This window comes from Setaria italica, chromosome II (genome assembly GCF_000263155.2).
Source record: "Setaria italica strain Yugu1 chromosome II, Setaria_italica_v2.0, whole genome shotgun sequence".
NCBI classification, from domain to species: domain Eukaryota; kingdom Viridiplantae; phylum Streptophyta; class Magnoliopsida; order Poales; family Poaceae; genus Setaria; species Setaria italica.
This window is the reverse complement of record NC_028451.1, coordinates 43,185,382-43,206,800: the sequence shown is the minus strand read 5'-3', so window position 1 is coordinate 43,206,800 and position 21,419 is coordinate 43,185,382. Positions and strand designations below refer to the sequence as shown.

General features: G+C 45.7%; 3 protein-coding genes across 4 annotated transcripts; all 3 read left to right on the top strand.

Moving 5' to 3' along the window:
* The first annotated feature begins 3,784 nt into the window (after positions 1–3,784).
* LOC101783442 (protein THYLAKOID FORMATION1, chloroplastic) lies at positions 3,785–8,161 on the top strand. The gene is made up of 5 exons (XM_004957956.3): positions 3,785–4,092; positions 5,429–5,699; positions 6,183–6,399; positions 7,296–7,411; positions 7,705–8,161. The coding sequence occupies exons 1-5, from the start codon at positions 3,936–3,938 to the stop codon at positions 7,796–7,798; spliced, it is 855 nt and encodes a 284-aa protein (XP_004958013.1). The 5' UTR covers positions 3,785–3,935; the 3' UTR covers positions 7,799–8,161.
* Positions 8,162–9,670: 1,509 nt separating this feature from the next.
* LOC101783042 (chlorophyll a-b binding protein CP29.1, chloroplastic) lies at positions 9,671–10,953 on the top strand. Its single transcript, XM_004957955.4, has 2 exons — positions 9,671–10,241; positions 10,328–10,953. Exons 1-2 carry the CDS (start codon positions 9,735–9,737, stop codon positions 10,691–10,693), a joined length of 873 nt encoding a protein of 290 aa, XP_004958012.1. The 5' UTR covers positions 9,671–9,734; the 3' UTR covers positions 10,694–10,953.
* Positions 10,954–12,757: 1,804 nt separating this feature from the next.
* On the top strand, positions 12,758–17,128 carry LOC101782630 (putative PAP-specific phosphatase, mitochondrial). 2 transcript variants are annotated; one of them, XM_004957954.3, is made up of 9 exons: positions 12,758–12,904; positions 13,023–13,161; positions 14,425–14,527; positions 14,605–14,840; positions 14,956–15,015; positions 15,660–16,042; positions 16,460–16,538; positions 16,649–16,699; positions 16,797–17,128. In XM_004957954.3, the coding sequence occupies exons 1-9, from the start codon at positions 12,801–12,803 to the stop codon at positions 16,938–16,940; spliced, it is 1,299 nt and encodes a 432-aa protein (XP_004958011.1). In that variant the 5' UTR covers positions 12,758–12,800; the 3' UTR covers positions 16,941–17,128. The 2 variants fall into 2 exon arrangements, with proteins under 2 accessions (XP_004958011.1, XP_022680246.1); XM_022824511.1 differs by lacking the exon at positions 14,956–15,015.
* Positions 17,129–21,419: the final 4,291 nt, after the last annotated feature.

The following is a 21,419-nucleotide window of genomic DNA, read 5'->3' as shown; positions in this document are numbered from 1 at the left end:
AGAAAATGTTATTATATGTCTTTATTGCGTACACACCTATAATATCCCTCAAAATTGAGTGATATTAATTGTGCCAGTTTTTGCAAAAAAAATTAAATTTTTTTGTTTGAATTGCGTGCTCATTAAAAAAAATGAAAGTCAACTTCTATTTCCTCTCCTAAAATTCCTAATAAATAAATTGCACAATTATTTTTCAAAACTTGTGTGCTAGTTTGATTTGGTTCTTCATGGATTTAATTTAGATTTCAAACTTGAATGTGTTTGAATTCTGAATCTAATTCAAAATTCAAACTAAAGATGAAAGCAAAACCCAAACTAAACTAACCAGCCCAATCCTACTACCACACCTAACCAAACCACGTCGGCCTGTAGCTAACCGGCCGGCCCGTCTAACCTCTCTTCCACTTCGGCCGAAGCGGTCTAGCAAGTTGGCCCGTCAAGGCGGCCCAGCCAGCCCACCAAACCCCCGACGCCACCTCTTCTTCCCTTTCGCCCACCGATATGCGAGACCCGCATGTCACCCGCTGCCCTGTTCACCGTCTTCCACCTCCGGCCGTACGCATCACGCGCTGGGTGCATGCGCGCCCGATGGGATGGGCTCGTCGGCCTCGTCCATGCTGGCGCGCACTACCGCGCAGCCGCGCACACCTATGACCTCGCCCCGCTCCCCTCGCTTTTGTGCTGGCATCACGGATGGCCGCCACGCCACCCCGCCGAGTTGCCGCCACATCCCAGCCGCCAGCTCGCCGGCACCGCACGCCCTGCAAACCCTAACCTTAGCCTCAGCAAGGGCTATAAATACCCTGTCCAGCCATAGCCCTCACCATCCCAAACCACCCGGGGCTACCTCCCAAGCTGCCACCGTTAGTTCGTGAAGGGGGAAAGAGAAGAGGAGAGGATGAGAAAGAAGGAGGGCTGCATCAAGAGGAAGTTGCTGCCGTCTCAGAGCCACCGTCGTTGCGCCAAAAGGAGGCGCCGCCGCCGAGAACCCCAGCTGCGCACCGCCGTCCTTCGCCGCCAATGCCAGTCTCCCGCCGTGTCGCCGCCTAAACCCGGCCAAAGGCCGAGGCTTCCGCTTCCCAAAGCCATCGTCGAGCCACCAGTTAACCGTCGTCGGCCGTGCGCCACCACTGCGGAATGCATTTAGGGCATTCCGTCAAACACCCCGTGCGCGCCCTAACCCCAGCTTGGAGCGGCCACACTGGTGGCCACATGTTGAAGTGGCCACACAGGCCATAGAGGATCGCCGCGTCGGATCTGAACCTGTGGCAACCGCGTTAGTACCGCGTGGACCGCTACGCACGGTTAACAGCTAGCCTACAGCCACCCTATAACCGCCTAAAGACCATACGTGGCCGCTGACTCAGCAGGCACGTAGCTGACATGCAGGCATTACAGCTGACCTATAGCCGGCCTATAGCTAACCTGCAGTTGGCCTACAACCAACATGTAGATGCCACGTCAGCACATGGGATGCGCTGAATAGTAAACCGTTGACTTTACTCGCTGATCGTTGATCCGTTGACCAGGTCAACGCTGATGTCATCCGGACCCGTTGCTGATCTAAGACACGTGGCACGCTCTGGTGCTGCCGCGTGTCGCTCTCCGGTATTTTCTGATTTTCACCATTATTTAAAAATCCAAAAATTGATTTGAACTCTAAAAATTCATAACTAATTCATTCGGACTTAGAAAAATATGAAACCAGATGATTTAAATTCGTAAAACTGAGCCTGTGCTCTTTGTAGTAGTTTGGTGTTATTTGGATATTCTAAATTTAGCTTTCTTGGAGTTTTTATCTAGATGCAATGCTGATTAATTTATATATGTGCATCGTATCTTGTTTTATTTAGACTCGAGCTACGATTCTGAGGACTCCTGCGATTCCGACTACACCGAGGAGGACTTCAACGACAATGGATAAGGTGTTATATCACTCCTAATTATATAGATCCTATGCATGCTTAGTTGCTAGCATTTTATTTATGATACTTGGATGATGGTTGATTGTATAGCTAATTTGTTAGCCATGCCTTGATAATTGTTTACCCTATTTCCTTGATACCTACTTGTGGACTAGCTACACAACGTTAGCTAGTTCACCTTACTTATATTCATATACATGCTTTTGAGTTATGGATAGGCATATACCATGGATTTGGTGATGGGATTCCTTGTATACTCGCGTGTGTTTTGGGTGAGCGTGATCCCTTGACGTGTTTTGACGAGAGCGAGCCGCGGTTAGTACTGGAGTGCCTTGCTAGGAGAGAGCATTCTGGACTCTCTCCACCCCCTGTGCTTGTGGTGGGTATCTTGTTTGATACTGATTAGCAAGTGGCGGGCTTGTACATTACAAGTGCTTCGGCACATACTTTGTGGAGTTGAGTGTTCGCTCTCAGCCCCTAAGGACTGAGTCGGTTTACCACCGGTCACAGTATCTATTTACGTACATACCATTCGCCTTGTTATGGGCGGGGTTCGGTCCGAGACTAGTGGTGGATAGTGCTCAGCCTGTAGGCGGATTGGAGGATCAGTGTAAGGAGTTCAAGGCGTTGTCCTGCTTTGACCTGACTGCACCCTGACATGGGTAGGTTTAACAGCTTTGAGGTCTTCAACTGGTGACGGCGTGCCCTGTAGTTGAGAATGGTTCTAGACTCGAGGAAACAGGAGAGTGTTTTCCACCTATTAGAGCTTCGACTGTTAGGTGGGTTTTGGACGGCTGATCCTCGTTCAGGCTCCATCCGTGCGGGTACAGATGTACAATCTCTGCAGAGTATATAAACCTATAGCTATAGTCTGTGTTCACTGGTTATGGATAGTACTGTTGATTACCACTACTTCTGACTAGACTTTACTACTCTTCTACCTTCCCCTTTTGAGACAGATCGGCGTTTGCCATTGAGATGTGAGGGAAGGGAGCTCTCACATTGCCTAGTGTGTTTGGGTGCTGTATTCTTGGGTGAAGGATCTGGTGATTTGTGACGACTTCCTTGATATGAGGTGTTGACCTCAGAGATGCATCCTTGAATGCTGCTACTACTGCTGCATAAACCTCTACAACCATATATAGGTTTTTCATGCATATAGTATTATTCCCCGTTTCCTTAGCTTGCTGCTATTGGGAGTTGACATGGCCTGCCCGCTTCTCGGGTAGACTTTAGCTTTTCAGGTTTCGACCGTGATTCGAAGATGGATGAGAAGACTAGGGTGTTGTCCTTCGCTCAAGTTGCCTGTTGGATATGGAGATCCACTCGCTTGATGCGCTGCGCTTCGTAGATCTTTTCTTATATTTGATTCGGTCCTGCCGGACTTGTACCGGCATGAGCCGAGATGTTGTACAATATAGGCATGTATTATCTTGATTATTTCCGTTATATTCACCTTTGTATGGAAATGTACTATCTGAGATAAGGATTGCACGTAATAGCCACTTCCTGAAGCTATCACAAAGGTGCAGAGACATGAATTCTGGGAATTCGAGTTGTTTCAACACCACTAGGAAAGTAACATAGACCAAACGTGAAAGTAACAGAGACCAAACGTTTTGGTCGACATTTAGCTGCTAAAGTCTAAGCCAAAGCCATCAAACCACTAAATTCCAGATCCTAACTGCAAAACCGCAAGCAAATCCAACCTCTCATGACCATAAAAATTGCCCCAAAGACCTTAAAAAGTGTCAAAAATACAAAATTGAATCTCCTACCAAAAGAATGGCATGCCACGTGGCAACTTATTAGTGGCCGAGAAACCTGCGTAGGCCTACTGGATAAGAAAGATCCCATCCCTCGCTACCCAGAGTCCCAGACGAACAATAGCCTTTCCTCGCACTCGCCGTCTCGCCCCTCTGCATTTACCATTTTGCCCTCGTCGGCGGCGCCGACCACCCGCCGCCGCGTCCGGCGGAACAACCGGCTGTAGGACCAAAGGGGTGTCCCATGGCGGCCATATCGTCGCTCCCCTTCGCGGCGCTGCGTGGAGCCTCCGAGTGGAGGCCGTCGTCCGCTGCGGCGGCCGTCTCCGGCGCCGTCGTGCTCAGCGCGAGGGCTCGGCGGGGCTCGCGCTCGGTGGTGCGCTGCGTCGCCACGGCGGGCGGTGAGCTATCTCTATTTTGTTCTGTCGGTCGTGTAGCTGCAGCGCTATCCCAAGCTAGTGAATCCAAATCACCATCCAGCATGTGCGACTCACCGCAAAAGACCTCCTCCTCCTCATCCCAAATTCACCCACCAATGTGCGATTCCTGGCCTCGCCAGCGGTGGTGCCTCCTTCACCGAGGCACACTACCTCAGATTCTTCTGTCGTCGTCGTCATGCTCCCTGCAGTGAGCTGGTGTGGCTTTTGTTGGCAATAAATTCTAGCTTGCTTGGATGAATTGTTCTAATCGTTTTGTTCTAGTGGACCTTTCTTTGCTATGAGCAATCAAATCCAAATATTTTTTCCGTCAATCCAATCAGTCGGGAGTTTGCTGGCTGCATGGTATCGTACCAATCCAATATATGCATCCATAGCTCCATTCAACTCTTCACCCTTTGCCTGTGCTAGAGACAGCAGAATTCAGATGCAATAAGTTTGTTTTTTCAGTTGATTGGATTTAGTCAGGATCATAGTCCCACTTGGTGCTTAGAAAATGCAGTTTTGCAATGCGCTGAACTTTTATGTGTTGAATTCCACATGAAGAGGCTGGCTTGAGGTCCTTCTGGAAAATGAGGACTGGTGTGAGCAAGTCACCTAAAGAAGCTTAATCGTGTAGGAATAATCATGAGCAGTTAATTTTATAGAGTATAGGCTTTTGACATCCAGTGTTGAATGAGATCAATGAAATAACAAGCCCAGTCCTTTATTTTGTAAGACCAATCTTTATTCCTTCTTAATATAATGATGTGCAGTCCTGCTTATTTGAGGAAAAAAAAGTTTAACAAACCCCATATATTTTGGAGGTGTACTAGTTTTGGATTAATTTAGCCATACATTTTTTTTGCTAATACCTGCTTCTGAAATCATGAGACCCTTTCGTGCATAGGTTTCTGGGCACTATCTTCACATACAATTCGATTACCAAAGAAACACAATTTCTTTTGATGCTTATGAGTTGAACTGGTGTACCAAAACAGGTTTCATTGGTAGTCTTGGCACAAAATGAAATGCTTCTTTCTGCTAAACTTTAATAGTTTTCACATAATCATCTCATACCAGAAGCTCCTTGTGTTGTTCTGTGGCTTCTTCCATTGTTCTAATACTTTGTCATGACTATTTTCAAACAAATTGTAACTCACTTGTCAAGTATTTTCTACTAGGCCATGGTAATCTGCACACTGTCCAATATATTCTGATTAAAACTGGCTGGATTCGATGTAGAACATCTTATTTGTGTAAGTAGCATAATACAGAAATTTATTTCTGCATCCTTCTAATTTATTTATAATATGTGCAGATGTCCCACCTACTGTCGCAGAAACAAAGCTGAACTTTCTTAAGTCATACAAACGCCCTATCCCAAGCATTTACAGTACAGTTCTACAAGAACTTTTGGTTCAGCAGCATCTGATGAGATACAAAAGAACCTATCAGTATGATCCTGTGTTTGCTCTTGGTTTTGTCACTGTCTATGATCAGCTCATGGATGGTTATCCCAGCAACGAGGACAGGGATTCCATCTTCAAGGCATATATAACAGCGTTAAATGAAGATCCTGATCAATATAGGTACATTTCATAGCTCACATATCTGGCTTTGCAAGTCATATTATCATCCAGTTAGTACTGTGGCAATCAGAAACTGTGGTATTTCATAATATGTTCTTCAAAGATGTTTTCAGATACTGTGGTTTGCAAATACTGTAATATCGAAGCATGCCCTTATTTTTTATGGTAAATTGTTGTTATTCTAAGACATCAATGTTGCATGAAACATATTTACTCTAACTTTTTTGTGAAACCTGGATTTTTTCTTAGAGAGAGATTTTACCAGCTTGTTTGCTATACCTCCTTTATATTTCTGAGGTACAGTAGTTAAATGTTTACATGTTTTGTTTTGGGTCACTATATGCTATCTTTCTTGGCATCAATAACAGCTTATGCATTTTGGTTTACTAGTTGGCAACTTGGCATCCATAGTCTCTTTCCTCAGAAAGTAGCATTTCTATTTTGAACAATCCGGATAAGCATTCTTTTGTGTCCACTGTACAGAGCTGATGCACAAAAGATGGAAGAGTGGGCACGTTCCCAGAATGGCAGCTCATTAGTTGATTTTTCTTCCAGAGATGGAGAAATAGAGGCCATTCTGAAAGATATATCAGAAAGGGCCAAGGGTAAGGGAAACTTCAGCTACAGTCGGTTCTTTGCAGTTGGCTTGTTCCGTTTGCTTGAGCTTGCAAATGCAACGGAGCCAACAATACTAGACAAGGTTGTTCCTGCCACTATCAACTTTTTTGCGCATTTCTTATTAGTCATTGCATGTGTTCTTAATTATGCTTCCTATTCACCTATAAACTTGTTTACTAAAATTTTTACAGAAAGGACTTGTTTTTTTATGTATGTCTTATTTTTGGCTAAAGTGCACACAGTTTAGCCTAAATCAATTCGGTGTCCGGTCTGAATCTAATATTTAATATTCACAACCGCTTTAGGATCCATGCAGTGTTCTTTACAAGAAAACATTGAGCCACTTATGATCTGGACTCATTTCTGAGATCTTATTGCCTTTACATAGCTTTCGTTTTTATACTGGTCTTTTCAATATTGTTCTCCAAGGGTTGAGATTATATATATGTTAATCTTTATGGCGTTCAAGTCAGTTTAGAATTGATCCTTGTTCTATGATGTTTCTAACGAACTAGAAAATGACAATTCGGGTTCAAGGTAAGTCGTGCTAGGTAGCATTTAGCATCCTCTAGGACCTATCCAGATATTTCTATAAGCAGACTCATCGAAGTTAGGCTTCCTTCTACAAACTTCATTTGACCTTGACTTGACACCTGTGATTGGTTTGGTGTGCCAAAACCTAGTGCAGTCGGGTAGCCTTACAACTAACTGTACTTACTGTTTTTATTCATAATGTTATTGGCTGGTGCTTGGGCATATGATAGGTTGCCATTCAATTGTAAGTTATTATTTTTGCATATGTGAGGCAGTGTAGCACATCGTGGCAAAGTCATTTTTTGCAACGTATAACAAATATTTCAGCAAAGCATGTGAGCATTTTCGGTAGTGCTTGGTGTTGATATCAGATTTGAATGCACTAATTCACTGTTACATCACTAATGTTTCCAGCAAGCACTGACTTCATTTCTTGCTTGATAGCTTTGCGCTGCATTAAACGTCAACAAAAGAAGTGTGGACAGGGACCTCGATGTTTACCGCAACATACTCTCGAAGTTGGTTCAAGCCAAGGAACTTCTCAAGGAATATGTGGATAGGTAATACCGTGTCCCAGCAATAAATTAATTCTTTGTCACTTTACGTGTCATTTAAGTTGGACACCTTCATTAAATGATATGCTAAGCTATTTGAGAAGTTCTTATTGTGAATGAATTTCTTGAATACATAACTTGATCAGTGTTTTTTACCCTTTTTGGCCACTTGAATCTCTCCTCTTTTATTTAAGGACTGCTAATTTCTTAGTTTACTTGGTCTACCCTTTTGCATTGTCCCTCTTGCCAATACGTTTCCAGTGACAGAAAACTCACCCAACTTAACTATATATTGGCAGGGAAAAGAAGAAGAGAGAGGAAAGATCAGAAACTCCAAAGCCGAATGAAGCTGTTACGAAATTTGATGGAGACCTTTATTCCATGAGGCATTAGGTCAGCCTTCCGCAGAGGAGAGTTTCCGTGGATAACAGACTTAACAGTAACCTCTGGACTGTATTGAGAGAATATCGATCATCCCCTTTCACCACAGAGACATCTTTGGCTGCTCGTCGTGTGGTGTAGCGTTCTGCCGTACAAAGTATCCAGATTATTCTTGCTATTGAACAGATATTTGTATTTTCTCATGTATCTTCAAATGTATTCATTCTCACCGCTTGTTCGAAAGTATATGAAGAAGTATGTGGGAACCAATGTTACTCGTAAGCAGAGAAATATAGCTTTCCTCTTTTGTATTTTGGTGGAGATGTATTGTGGTGAACATGAAATCAGTTGATGTGTTGTTTGTCTGAATTTCTATGTACCTGGCACAGTGAACTGGAAAATATCTTAGGTGGAAAGCACAAGTCACTAGACCATTTGCGCTGGATTCACCTGTGTGAGAAAACTGCAACATTTTCACTTTGTTAGCTAGGAAGCAAGGCCATGTTCCATTGGCTGCCTGGCTGGGCATTTTTAGGACTGCTCCGCTTAAAAAAAAAATAACTTCACTCCACCAACTTAAAGCTCCACTCCAACTAAGAAAATAGGGAGCTACGAGGTTAATAGTGTAAACTTCAGCTCCAAAAATTATAGGAATTGGCGAGAATGGTCTCTCTTGCCCTTGGTTGGGATTGATGTTTTTTTTTACCAGCTACGTTAACCGACTGCTACAGTACCGATCGCTACGGTAACACTTTGCTACATCGCTTCGCCTACTTTGCAGACTTCATTGTGCGCAGCTGACCGTTGGAATTTTTCTGGAATAAAACTCCGCGTCATTGTAATAAAGGATCACTTTTGAAAACCAGCACGATCGTCATGTGTTCGTATGAGGTCATTCGGTAGTCCATGATACTGAAAGTGATTTGTATCCTTTTCCAAAAAGAATCCGCAGAAATCTTCACAAAGTAAGTTGATTTGGACTACCATAAGAAATCCAGTGCTCTCAAATGTTGCAGAATAGTTTACGTCATACGCGTTGAAAATTATGCCACCCGAAGATTGCGACCATCTTAAAGCATTGAAAATTGATGTGGCCTGCGACATTGGGCCCAGGAGATGAATCATCCAGCATTTCAGCAAACCGGGCTCACCAAGGATGCAGATGACCAAATTGGGGTGAAATCGGACGCCAGAGGAAGGGGAGATGGCGGCGACGACGGAATAGAAGAGTGTGAGAGGGAGGGAGAGGCGGCAGCGATGGAAGATGAACAAGCACGGGGAGGTGTCAATCTTTTTTCCCCCTAAATCGGTATGTGTAATTGGTGACATTAGTGAGTAATTTTCAACTAACTTCTATTGGAATGAAACTTGTATTTTCGAAGCACCCTTTGAGAAGCTCCAGAAAAAATCTTGAAGTTAGCTCCTAGATGCATATTTTTTCCTTGAAGTTAGTATTATTAGAGCTAGAAATGTTTGGCAAGATAATTTTAAAGTGGAGTTAGAAAATCTAAAGCGAAGCGGTCCAAACACGCCTTTGAGATCCGTTACCGTCAACAACAGAAGCAGAGAGCTTCACGCCCATTTTGAGTTCCAAAACCACGTGATCTCCAAAATCATTTTGGCCGATATTTCCCAGCCCCAGGCACTCCGAAGACCACAAATCTCAGGCGCTCCAGACGCTCTCCTCCCAATCACGGCCCTCCACGTGTCCCGAGGCCCTCCGCCAGCAGCCCATCCATTGGACCATGCAGATAAGACCCGGATAAGGCAGAGCCCATCGCTGCCGTCAAATAGATCACATCCGTCCCAGGGCCGTCCGATCTGCCACGCAGGAGATAGCACCGGAACTCTTTCTTATTTGTACCCCGGGACGAGCCCTCTCCACGCCACACACCACCACCACCTGACGCTCTCAGCACACCCAGGAGGAGGAGGAGGAGCAGCAGCCATGGCTTCGTCGGTGGCCGCCGCGGCGAGCACATTCCTGGGCACCCGCCTGGCGGACCCAGCGCCGCAGAACGGGCGCATCGTGGCCCGGTTCGGGTTCGGCGGCGGCAAGAAGACCGCCGCCCCGAAGAAGGCGGCCAAGACGTCGTCGGTCTCCGACCGGCCGCTCTGGTTCCCCGGCGCGGTGGCGCCCGACTACCTCGACGGGTCACTGGTGGGCGACTACGGGTTCGACCCGTTCGGGCTCGGGAAGCCCGTGGAGTACCTGCAGTTCGAGCTGGACTCGCTGGACCAGAACCTGGCCAAGAACGAGGCCGGCGGCATCATCGGCACCCGCTTCGAGTCCTCCGACGTCAAGTCCACCCCGTTCCAGCCCTACAGCGAGGTCTTCGGCCTCCAGCGTTTCCGCGAGTGCGAGCTCATCCACGGCCGCTGGGCCATGCTCGCCACCCTCGGCGCCCTCTCCGTCGAGTGGCTCACCGGCGTCACCTGGCAGGACGCCGGCAAGGTATGTATATATACATATGTGCACCAAAATTGTTTCATTCCATCCTTATGCAAGCGTCTAACCTGAACGTTATTGATGGCTGGCAGGTTGAGCTTGTGGACGGGTCGTCCTACCTGGGGCAGCCGCTGCCCTTCTCCATCTCGACACTCATCTGGATCGAGGTGCTCGTGATCGGCTACATCGAGTTCCAGCGCAACGCCGAGCTCGACCCGGAGAAGAGGCTCTACCCGGGCGGCTCCTACTTCGACCCGCTCGGCCTGGCGGCCGACCCGGAGAAGAAGGAGCGGCTGCAGCTGGCGGAGATCAAGCACGCGCGCCTCGCCATGGTCGCCTTCCTCGGCTTCGCCGTGCAGGCCGCCGCCACCGGCAAGGGCCCGCTCAACAACTGGGCCACCCACCTCAGCGACCCGCTCCACACCACCATCTTCGACACGTTCGGAGGATCCTCTTAAGCCGCCATTGCTCCGTCGTCCATCGATCGAAACGTGTTCTTGAATTAATTAACTGTGATCTCTATCAGCTGGCGGAGATGGATGAACCCATGCGTGCGTGATATCATTTTGTGATGAGTGAGAGGGTATGGTGGGAAGATCGATCCGATAGTTTGTTAATGGAGGTCTCGTTAATTAGGAGAGCTTGCTGATGGGGACTTGTGATTTGTAATATATGAACCAGTGATGAATTAATGCATTCACTTGTACACATCTTGAATTAATTCGTTAGATCGATCTTACCACTACCTACGCAACAACAATTCCCTGCCGGAAAAAAAATGGAGCTCTGGCCACTGGCAACTGGCCGATTCTGTAGTCGTGAAGGCTTGGCCTGAGCAGTGTTCGCCAACACGGTCGTTTAGTCCGTTTACACACTATTTAAATGCTACACAGTGGTAAGTCGTGTCCGTTTACACTACTAGAAAAATGACCTCTCGTCCACAGCCTCAATACCGGTCATATTTGGACCCGGTACTAACGTTAGCATTAGTACTCGGTCCAAATTTGAGATCCTCGGAGACCCTTTAGTATCGGGTGATAGCTACACCTGGTACTAGAGGTTACCTTTAGTACCGGGTGGAGCTACCACCCGATACTAAAGCTCCATCCTCTCTCTTGTCTTCTTATCCTTCACCCGCTGTTGCCAGCTTTTTATCCGTCTCCCACCTGCCCTCTCATCTCTCTCTCTCTCCTCTCTCACTCTCTCCTCTTCCTTGACTTAATTCCTCCTCCTCCTCTGCCTACTCCTCTTCCTTAACTTAATTCCTCCTCCTCCTCTACCTCCTCCTCACCCGGCACCCTCACCGGCCCTCACGGCGGGCGGCGGCGGAGCGGGTGGGGCGGAGTAGGAGGCGAGCGGCAAAGGAGGGGGGAGTGGGCGGGCGATGGGGATTTCATTTTTTTTAATTTTTTAACATCTTCAACTGGTATTAAAGGGACCCCCTTAGTACTGAATTGCTAGTACAGGTTGCACAACTGGTACTAGAGGGGGTTCCTAGTACTAAAGCCGTTTTCTGTAGTAGTGTTAATCGTCCGCTTACCCATTTAATGACCGTGTAACCTGTTTAAATGTCCAGCTAAACGATAGGTGACTGACTATTTACCATTTAACGTGTAGGCTAACATTGGGTCTGAGTATTCCTTATCCGTGCCTTTATCCCTGGCAGCTGTGTTGATGCAATCAGCGTAGATAGTATACGCATCGGCTCTCAACAAACACCGATCGACGATTTGGAAACATTGCAAAATTTTCTCTACAAATTAAATAATTGCACTTACACCTCGCACCTCCAGTCTCATGGCATGCTCTCACTATAAATGGCATATCACCAAGATACTAACTTAGACCAGGCCGGGCGTGATGGTGAAACGTTGGTAATGGTGGTAGTGTTTTGCTGCTAAATGAAGCCCTCCACGAAAACGGCGACGATTAGCAAGCAATGCGCAATGATGGTCGTATTCAATTGAATGTATCTGTACTATTCTCGTCTACTATAGTCCATTTCGAAGGTTCCAACTACCAAACACAACCAGCGAGGCAACGTAGAAAACTTACGTGACTAGTTGTGATTAAGTTAATATAAAAATATATTAACATTTGCAATAGCAAATAAAATGCATTATTGAGATATATTTCATGGTTCATCTAGTGAGACTAGTTTGATGTTATAGATATTTTTACATTTTTCGATAAATTTGATCAAGACTAGATTTAGGAGAAAGATTTGAAATGGACGGAGCACATTGACGTTCTTCTAAAAAAAAAACCCCCAAATTCAACGTGCTCGCTACAAACACTTTCTCTACCTGCTATAGCCCGATTACTTCTAGGCCCAACGAACTCAGAAAAAAACTTAGGCCCAACTAGGAAAGTAAGGGACTGGGCCATTATTAGTTTATTACTATGCTCGTGATCGCGTATCAGAGAGAGAAGCGTATCCAGCTCTTGAACGCGTATTTTGTCTTCCCACTAGTATGTCGCGAATATACCCACCGAATACGTATACGTATTCCGTGCGGCGGCATCGCAACCGCGCCGCGCGTCTCGCTCCCGCCACACACAGCCATGCCGCTCCTCCACCTCTCGCTCCCGCCGCACCGCCTCCTCGTCGCCGGCCGCGGCCGGCTGTGCTTCCCGCCGGCTCCCCGTCATACCCGCCTCTCATTCAGGTGAACAAACTCACGACCCTCCTCCGGATCCTAACCCTACCCTGTCGTCACATGCGCGCGAGTTTAAGAACCCGACCGCCGCCGCCGCTTCTGCTCACTCATGCTCGTTCCTGGACAGGGCGGCGGCTGGGGATGCAGCCGTGTCAGTCGCAGCGGAGACCTACGGGCTCCCCTTCCCTCCGGAGCGCGCCTCCCACCACCACGAGCTCGCCGCGGCCATCGCCGCCGTGGAGCGCGCCTGCCGCCTCTGCGTTGACGTGAGTTGACCTCATCCCCTCTCCTCCTGATTTACTGGTTCGGTGAAATTAGAGGCTTCTGCTTAGGTATCAGCGCGGGATAAATTTCTGTTTGGCGGGATCACTTGATGTATAGGCAGCCGTGCATATAATTCGTGCAGCATTGGGGAAACACTAGATGTTCTAAATCACAAACTGGGCTCTCACAAGCTCACAGCTTCTTGGCAATGCAATAGTACGGCTGAACAGAAATGATCTAAATGGTCAACTAGTTTGCATAAGGATTGACCTTTTGAGAGCAACATTGTGTTGATTTTTCTTTAGAAACATAAGTCTTTACGAATTTGTGGAGCACCACTGCACCAGGCTGTCAATCTGATGCCATGCTTTCAAGAGCCATGAAACTTGGTCAATCCAAAGTTTCGCTCTACATTTCCTGATGCTTAGAAATTAATAAATCTGCACAGGGCAACAATATAGTACTGATTGCCTCCGCTTTATTTCCTTCAAGCTCCGCCACTGCTACATAGGTTTGTGATCCTAATAGCATTGATTTTCTGTGTACCCACAAGCTTCAGTAAAACCATCCAATGAGGCTTGTGTTTGCCTTACGAGTAAGTGTGCATTAATCGCATAAAATGTTATTTAGTTATTGTCAAACAAAAAGATTAAAAATTACTATCCGCTTAGTAATGCATGGACTACCTAAGGGTGGGCGTGGTCTAGAAATTCCCTTCCCCAGCCTCCTTGTAATTAAGAAGGGCAAGGCTTTCTAGAAATTCCCTTCCCCAGAGACCTTGTGTGGGATCTTTCAGCACCGGCTACGCCCTCTTTTTATACCTAGAGCACGCCACTCCATTTTCCTAGACAAAATGGGTCAAAGTCTTAGCAGGATATATCATTTATGCCTGGGACAGGAAACACTAACCATGGTAGAGGCAAGTTCATACTATATGGGTTACATTAGGAAATAAAAAGTTTGACGTATAATAATTCACACAATGCTGAATGTACTCATAAACAAATTATTCATGGATCATTCAAAAAGAGAATTGACATTGATCTAGTCTGAATTTGAGATATTACTAAACAAGCATAGTAGAATTGGGAAGCTCAACAGGGTTTGCTTTGTATGTTGAGCAGCCAATAGTCTGCACTGTATCAATATGTAATTTTTGTGAGTTATCATTCAGATATGATGGAACAAATCTGAATGTTTGACTGAAGTCTCACTACAAAAATGTCTGAGCTCCATTTTGCTTGGTCGGTTGTATGTTTTGACAGGTGAAGAGGTCACTGTTTTCAGGTGGCAAGAGTATTCTTGAAAAGAATGACCAAACTCCTGTCACAATTGCGGATTTCGGGGTGCAGGCCCTTGTTAGTTTGGGTAATCCATAGCACAATTTCGAAGTTCAGTTTTGTGGCTTTGTCTAATGCCATATTTTACCATGTTGCTATTGGAAGAACTCCAGAGACTGTTCCCATCAATACCTCTGGTGGCAGAAGAGGACTCGGCATCTCTAAGGTCATCAGAAGCTGACGATAATAGTAGTGATGTACTTGTTGAGTCAATTTTTAGTGCAGTTGCAGACAAAGTGAGCAACAGTGGTTCACCTTTAACTCAAGATGATGTGCTGAGAGCAATTGATAGAGGAGGCAAGGATGCTGTCTCATTTGATTCAAACCCTGCTACTTATTGGGTAATCAGTAAGCTGTCATGTTTTATTTATCATACACGTTCAGTTCTTTGAAGTTAATTCATTTATTGGTATCTGCCAAGTTAATATGTCATAAAGTTTATGCTTTGGTTTGGAGGTACTTGATCCAATTGATGGCACCAAAGGTTTCTTGAGAGGGGATGATGCTCTTTATGTGGTATGATCCCCTAATTTCTTTCTAAAACAGTAAAACTCATCTTTACATGCTGTTGATCTGGCACTGATATGCTTTATTCAGCCCCTGCTACATATTCTTCAATTTTACCTAGGCTGAATAATTTTTGCACGAAAAATGTCTTCCATTCTGCAAGCACGGTCTCTTGGGTAATTTCTTGGTGCCACATTTGTGCCAGGCATGTTCCTCTGTCTTGGGATTTTCTATATTGATATTACTGTAGGTTGGTTCAGAGCCTCTGTTAATTTCCTCATATAGCATAAGTGATCCAGATGCTCTCAGCTATTTACTTGTCACAAGATTCATGGAATGCCAAGGCATGTGATTAGAGGATTTCCAGATAGCCCCTCACCCTCATTACTACAAGACATTATATGATTTCACATCATTAACGATTAACTGAGGTTAAGAATGTTCATACAGATTTTTTATGAGGCACCTTTTTTGCCTTTTGAGTTCCGCAGCACTTTGTTATTTGGTGACAAACTTCACGCATCTGAATACCAAGCGTGTTCAGCATGGACTGGCTAATTCAGGATTCTTTATTAAATTATTTGTTATTAACCTGGCTTGCTTTTATTTACGTGTTCTTTTTCTTCTAACATACATTTTTGCCATTTCTTAAGGTGGGTCTGGCTCTTGTGGTGAATGGAAAGGTAACAGTTGGAGTGATGGGATGTCCGAATTGGACCAATTATACCGTAGCCAACGGGAAAGATGACAGTGCTGCTGCATGTAATGGCCGTGGGATTCTTATGATATCTCATCTAGGCTGTGGTACATGGACTAGGCGCTTGTCTGCTGAGATTGGCCAATTCACTACCGCACCGGATATTTGGAAAAGATGCTTTGTTGATACATGTTCAGTTGTTCACATGGCACGCTATTGCATTCCAGATAGCCAAACATGGGATATGATACCATTATCTGTTCTCTTCAATTCAACAACGGGTGAATCTGATCCTAGAAATGAGAATGAAATTCTTCTCCTATCGGTTTTCTGTGGCAGGTTTGTTGCACCTTCCATTCATGATTTGATACTTGCATAAGATTTTTGTTATCATGCCTCCAGCAAGTTAATATATGATGCTAGCTAATGAGCTAAGGCATTCCAAACAATGACTGATTTCTCCAACATATGGTGCTAACGATGACCAACAGTCATTTGAAATCAATGACTGTTTTTCTCCCCATCCTCAAGTTAGCTATGGATACTATGCTCTTTTGTTTATGTACCGTAGACTTTCTGGCATAGCCTAAAATGTTAAATATCTTTCTCTATTACTGTGCTGTCCTGCTATCATTGAATTTCCTATAAAAATCTGGCTGAGGTTGATGATGACTATATTAGATCGATTAATGTTTATCGATTGGTCGGCTGCATATGAGTTCATCCTGATGTGCTCTTCTTGTTGCTATTCTATAGCTTGTGCAAGTATCTAACTGTAGCTTCCGGGAGAGCCTCCGTTTTTGTCCTTCGAGCACGGACGACAACTCAGATCAAGGTGCCTTGTTTGCCTACAATTTCCCCTTGTCCTGCATGACAAGTTAAACAGCTTGTTGACTTAGTTAACTGGTGCACTGATGACCCTTTCTTTTCATACTGTTTACATAGTCCTGGGATCATGCTGTTGGGGTAATTTGCGTGCAGGAAGCCGGTGGCCAGGTTTGTACCTTCCTTGCTTGTTAAGACAAGATTATCCCAAATGTCAACCCAGTTCCCAGTTCATCACGATGATCTTGTAACTTTCTGAAACTGACAGATTAGTGACTGGAGTGGAAAACCGTTGGATCTTGCAGCTGACCTAACATCTCGCAGAATCATCTACCCTTCGGGCGGTGTTCTGGTGACAAATGGAGCTCTGCATGACAAGCTTGTTGAAATGATCTCAGCTAATTACAAGTAGCTGCATTGATACTTCACACATCAACACATTGATTTTTTTGGAACCAATTTACCTTATTGACCCCCCATCAAATTGTATTCTGTCTGACATTCAGATTCAGCAGAGAAACCGCAAAACATACTCATATGACTTCCATTGCCATTACCACAAAATTAAATGGATGGAAACACACTATTACCTCGGAGCAATGTGCTGAACAACTCCTTAAGCAACTTCATTCAGACGCAATTCATGCGAGCCGTGATGCTCGCCTTCGTCGTCTCTGTGCCCAATTTCTCACAAAATTCCTGAACATTTGCCTTCACAATGTGTGAATTTGTTGTGCAACCCTGATGCTCTGCTCTCATGGTCGTACGACGTCCACGCACGCACACCTGATATCCTCCAATAACAAAGGGGAGAAATCTCTGACCAATCTTGCAGCAGGGCGCCATGCAGGGGCATATGATGTTTGGCCACCAATTCAAACCGAAGAAAAAGACGCGGAAAGGGCTGCATCTTCGCTAGGATAACGACCTTGATTGCTCATTCAGGTCCTAATGCAGGATTGGCAGCTTCTAAAGCATGATTAGCCCAACCAAAAACCTGCATGGTCAGCACGAAAACTCTGGCTGCAGAAAAGCCCTGCCCAGATCAGCGTTGTTTTCCCCAACGGCGACGCGTCAGGCTTCCACGAATGAAGCTCCAGTAGATGACTTGTGGTTGGCTTGTCGTTGCAATCCATGCTGACTTTTGCCACCCTGCATAAGAGGCGCCACTGATCCATCGGATGTTCTTTCTCCTGAAGAAAAAAAAGTCGCGCTTGCTTTTGCGCGTTAGAGGAATTATTCAGGATAATGTAATTCTTGTCTCTGTAAGCACGGTGAAAATTCCCTGGGGTTTGAGGAGTTTATCCTGATCTGAAACCGCCCGGGCGGCCTCGCGCTAGCTGCCGGGTACCTGTCGCTTGTTATCGCAGAAAATCCACCATGCTGGCTCCGAGTCAACCATTCCGGCAAGTGTTGCCTGCCTGACGAACGGAAATCACATGTTCTTCATGTACAGGTGGACCAATGAACCCGGATTCAATTCAGAGTCGTTTATTTCAGATAACAGCGGAAACTGATGAAACGGTGTCAAAAAACTTCTAATTTGTTTTATCCAAGTGAGATATATGGCTCTGATATTTGTGTGCTAAACTACAGTCCATTTGTTGCGTCCTGGGTGAGTTTTGTCTTAGAAACTCAGTTAAACACGCGACGTCTTCTGGAAGAACACAACAAATCATGTCATCTACAGATCTACTCCGAGCTGGCAAGAGCAAGATCAGCTGCGAGCTTTCAGGGACGACCAACCAAACCGTCATATCATCAGTGTATGAACCGCCGAAAACAGATGTCAAACCGCTGAATATACAATTCCAAATCGTGAAGAGACATCGTTCTCTGTCTTCTCAGCCGCGTGCATTTCCAGTCACAGAACCGACCATTTCTTTTTCCTTTTTTTTTGGGGGAGCTCATCGTGAAGCTTCTGATGATGCCGCCGCCGCCGGACGGAGAGCATGGAAGAAATCAAGGACCTGGCAGCAAGTGTGCTGTCCGTGCCACCAACTATTCCTGATCCAGATGTCAATAATACCACATAAGATACACACTGCTCGCCGGATCGATCGTTCTTGCCATTTCGAGCCACATGATGGAGCATAAAGAAATGGCGGGATCGGAGCAAGTACGTGCCCTGGCGTGTGCATGGGCCATGCAAGTGGTGACGGGGCGAAACCATAATGGTCTCCAGCCATCTACTCCTGCTAACTCCGGGCAATGAAGGGATCGGAGATGGGAGAGGATCGTGTCCAGGTCACAGCGGCACACAGCCACAGGCGCGTCGTTCCCAGGCCCCCATATCTGGGCATTGTTTTTTAGGGCTCGTGATGTGTGCAACGCGACGACATCGATCAGCAAACGCAAGCAGAGTGAGAGCGAGAACAGGTACGGTGCGTCTTGTGCGGTTTCAATTCAAAGGTTGTTGCTGCTAACTGGACACCTCATCGTCGGCGTACATGTACACCTCGATCGAGCGTTCTGGCCACAGGCCACATGATGACATGATCATCTGAGCGGGGGCAAAAAATTTTAAAAACTGAGGCCATGTAATGAACGGCTGCAATTCGAAAACACCAAAACATGCATAAAAGAATCCGGATTAGAGGTGGACACAGCTGTTACTCCGATCCTACATTAAGACCTTCGTCATGCATGCCTAATCATCAGCAGATGAATGTTCCAGCAGGGTCGTCCCAGCAGAGAGGTGTAGATTATTGGATAAGCTACGTCGTGTGTACGTACTTGTTTAGTATTTTACCTTGATCCATTGCATGTGACTTCATTCCGGCCGGCCCCTTCAATCCCGGTGGCAGTAGTCCTGATCCATACACGTCACACGACCATCGATCACAGGTACGGTGTTACCCACAAAAGGGCACGAACACCACCCAAGTGTCAAATTACAGCAAAGTCAGAGCACGTCGTTGCCGCTCGACACTTTCCATTACTCTATATATAGTATCTACAGGGCGATCCGCTCCGTAGACCACAGCATCAGCTAGCAGCGCAGCGCCTTGACTCGCCGAGTCACTCACGACAAGATCACACGAAGATGTCTACACCCAAATTTTCAAACCATTCCTGGTACTTTTCCCCCTCTAGAATAATCATCCAAGCAAAGGCCCGAGACGATTAAACTAAAGCACGGCCCAAAAGAAGCAAAGAAAATTAAACCCGGCCAAGTTAATAATTAATCCGGCGGGTGTACGTGTATAATAGTATAAACGTCAACGTTTGGATGAAGCAGGCGCGACCGGTGACCTCACGGCAGATCACGCGAATAATCGCCCAACTAATGCGCGGATCAGGGCCGGGGCAGCATATGCTCGCCACTAGATTATTGGGGAGCTCCGGGACACGTAGGCTGGTGGTGCGTGTGCATGTCGCGTCTATTCGTAACAACTCTCGTGTCTCGCTCTCGCTGCTCGCGTACGCATGTATGGTAGGGGTGGTCAAACCGCCGATGCAAGCATATGCATATATATAAATATATAAACATATTATATACTCCCTCCATCCCAAATTAATATTAATATTAGATTTTCTAGGTACATTATTTTTGCTATGTACGTGCATATCAAAAGTTATGCATCTAGAAAAATCAAAACGAACAGTAATTTGGGACGGAAGGAGTATATAACAAGTAACAGGTGTATACTAAGTTTGGGCAACCATACGCCAGGGAACACTTGGGAAGCGCCACGTAGGAAGATAACAATTGCTGTTGTCTTTGACGAAACCATAGTTAATTTGGGCTGCGTGTGTGCTAGCTTCATATAATTTGGACAGTGCTTGGAAGATGGCGGGTGTCTCCTTGCCGAGAGACATGGGGGCACTATTTAAAAGGTTACTTCCAAATCTAGCCCGGTTTATCTTGCTGGGATGTTGAAACTTATCGTAATCTAGCTACGATATACCTAGTACATAGCTAGGGTATTTTACTAACTGTACGTATATAGTAGTATTTGTGTATGTATATATCAATACGTGTATGTGTGTATGCATGCCGGTGTGTGTATTATTCTATACTGATCACTGGAAGTTACAGGAGATCACCAGTCGTGTGTGTGATGATCTCACTGAAACCGTCGAAATGAATTTAAATTTGCCTTAGTTTAATTGCGGCCCGTGTACGGCCCGAATTAAAGTAAGTAAGAATGCGCTGTAAGAATAATATGCGCGATCGAGATGATCAGCTGCAGGTTGGACGCGTCCGCACGCATCGCGTGCTGGAGCTTCACACGTGTGTGCAGGGGGCGGCACGAGGCACTGTCAATATGGCGTCGGCTAATCTAGCCCCACCAGCTGAATTTCCTCCGAATTCGTTGGATCGGCACGTACTGTTGAGCTCAGCAAGACTTGACCTTGTGAAATAAGATTGCCGCGCGCCAGCGATGTGTGTGGCTGCGCACATTTGCCGCGCTGCGTGATCAGTTACGTTACATGCGAATGGAACGTTGTCAAATGAGAATTCATCTCGTGAGCAGTTGCTGCGCACATTTGCTAGCTTTTCTTGATCGAGTTAATTCTTTTTAATGTCTTCCTGGCATTTCGTGCTTGAATAGTTGAATCGGCGGGTACACGGAAGAACGTGCATCGATCGAGCTAGGATTCGCGCGTCGGCCCTTCTGTTTTCCTTTCCTTCCTTCTTACTGCAATGTCGTGCAAAACTTTTTACGTGTCATTTCTCATTTTACGTGTCATTTCATTTGCAGAGACACCAATTAACCAATGAATCAGAAATCGATGCGATGCACCTTTAATTAGGTTCTCTAGAAGTCTAATACTGTCTCTTAAAGACCAGCAGCATCTACGTACAGGAAGCTCACTTGACTGAAACAGTGACAGGGAATACAGAATACTTCATAGTATATCACATGAAATATCTTTTCGTTCC

What these genes read in the sequence shown, in the direction of transcription:
- LOC101783442 (XM_004957956.3), top strand. Translation starts at nt 3,936, where the DNA reads ATGGCGGCCATATCGTCGCTCCCCTTCGCGGCGCTGCGTGGAGCCTCC. An exon ending in CTGCGTCGCCACGGCGGGCG is followed by an intron (nt 4,093 to 5,428) that starts GTGAGCTATCTC and finishes TAATATGTGCAG; the next exon opens with ATGTCCCACCTACTGTCGCA. An exon ending in CTCAAGGAATATGTGGATAG is followed by an intron (nt 7,412 to 7,704) that starts GTAATACCGTGT and finishes ATATATTGGCAG; the next exon opens with GGAAAAGAAGAAGAGAGAGG.
- LOC101783042 (XM_004957955.4), top strand. Translation starts at nt 9,735, where the DNA reads ATGGCTTCGTCGGTGGCCGCCGCGGCGAGCACATTCCTGGGCACCCGC. An exon ending in CCTGGCAGGACGCCGGCAAG is followed by an intron (nt 10,242 to 10,327) that starts GTATGTATATAT and finishes GATGGCTGGCAG; the next exon opens with GTTGAGCTTGTGGACGGGTC.
- LOC101782630 (XM_004957954.3), top strand. Translation starts at nt 12,801, where the DNA reads ATGCCGCTCCTCCACCTCTCGCTCCCGCCGCACCGCCTCCTCGTCGCC. An exon ending in GGGATGATGCTCTTTATGTG is followed by an intron (nt 15,016 to 15,659) that starts GTATGATCCCCT and finishes CCATTTCTTAAG; the next exon opens with GTGGGTCTGGCTCTTGTGGT. An exon ending in CTATCGGTTTTCTGTGGCAG is followed by an intron (nt 16,043 to 16,459) that starts GTTTGTTGCACC and finishes GCTATTCTATAG; the next exon opens with CTTGTGCAAGTATCTAACTG.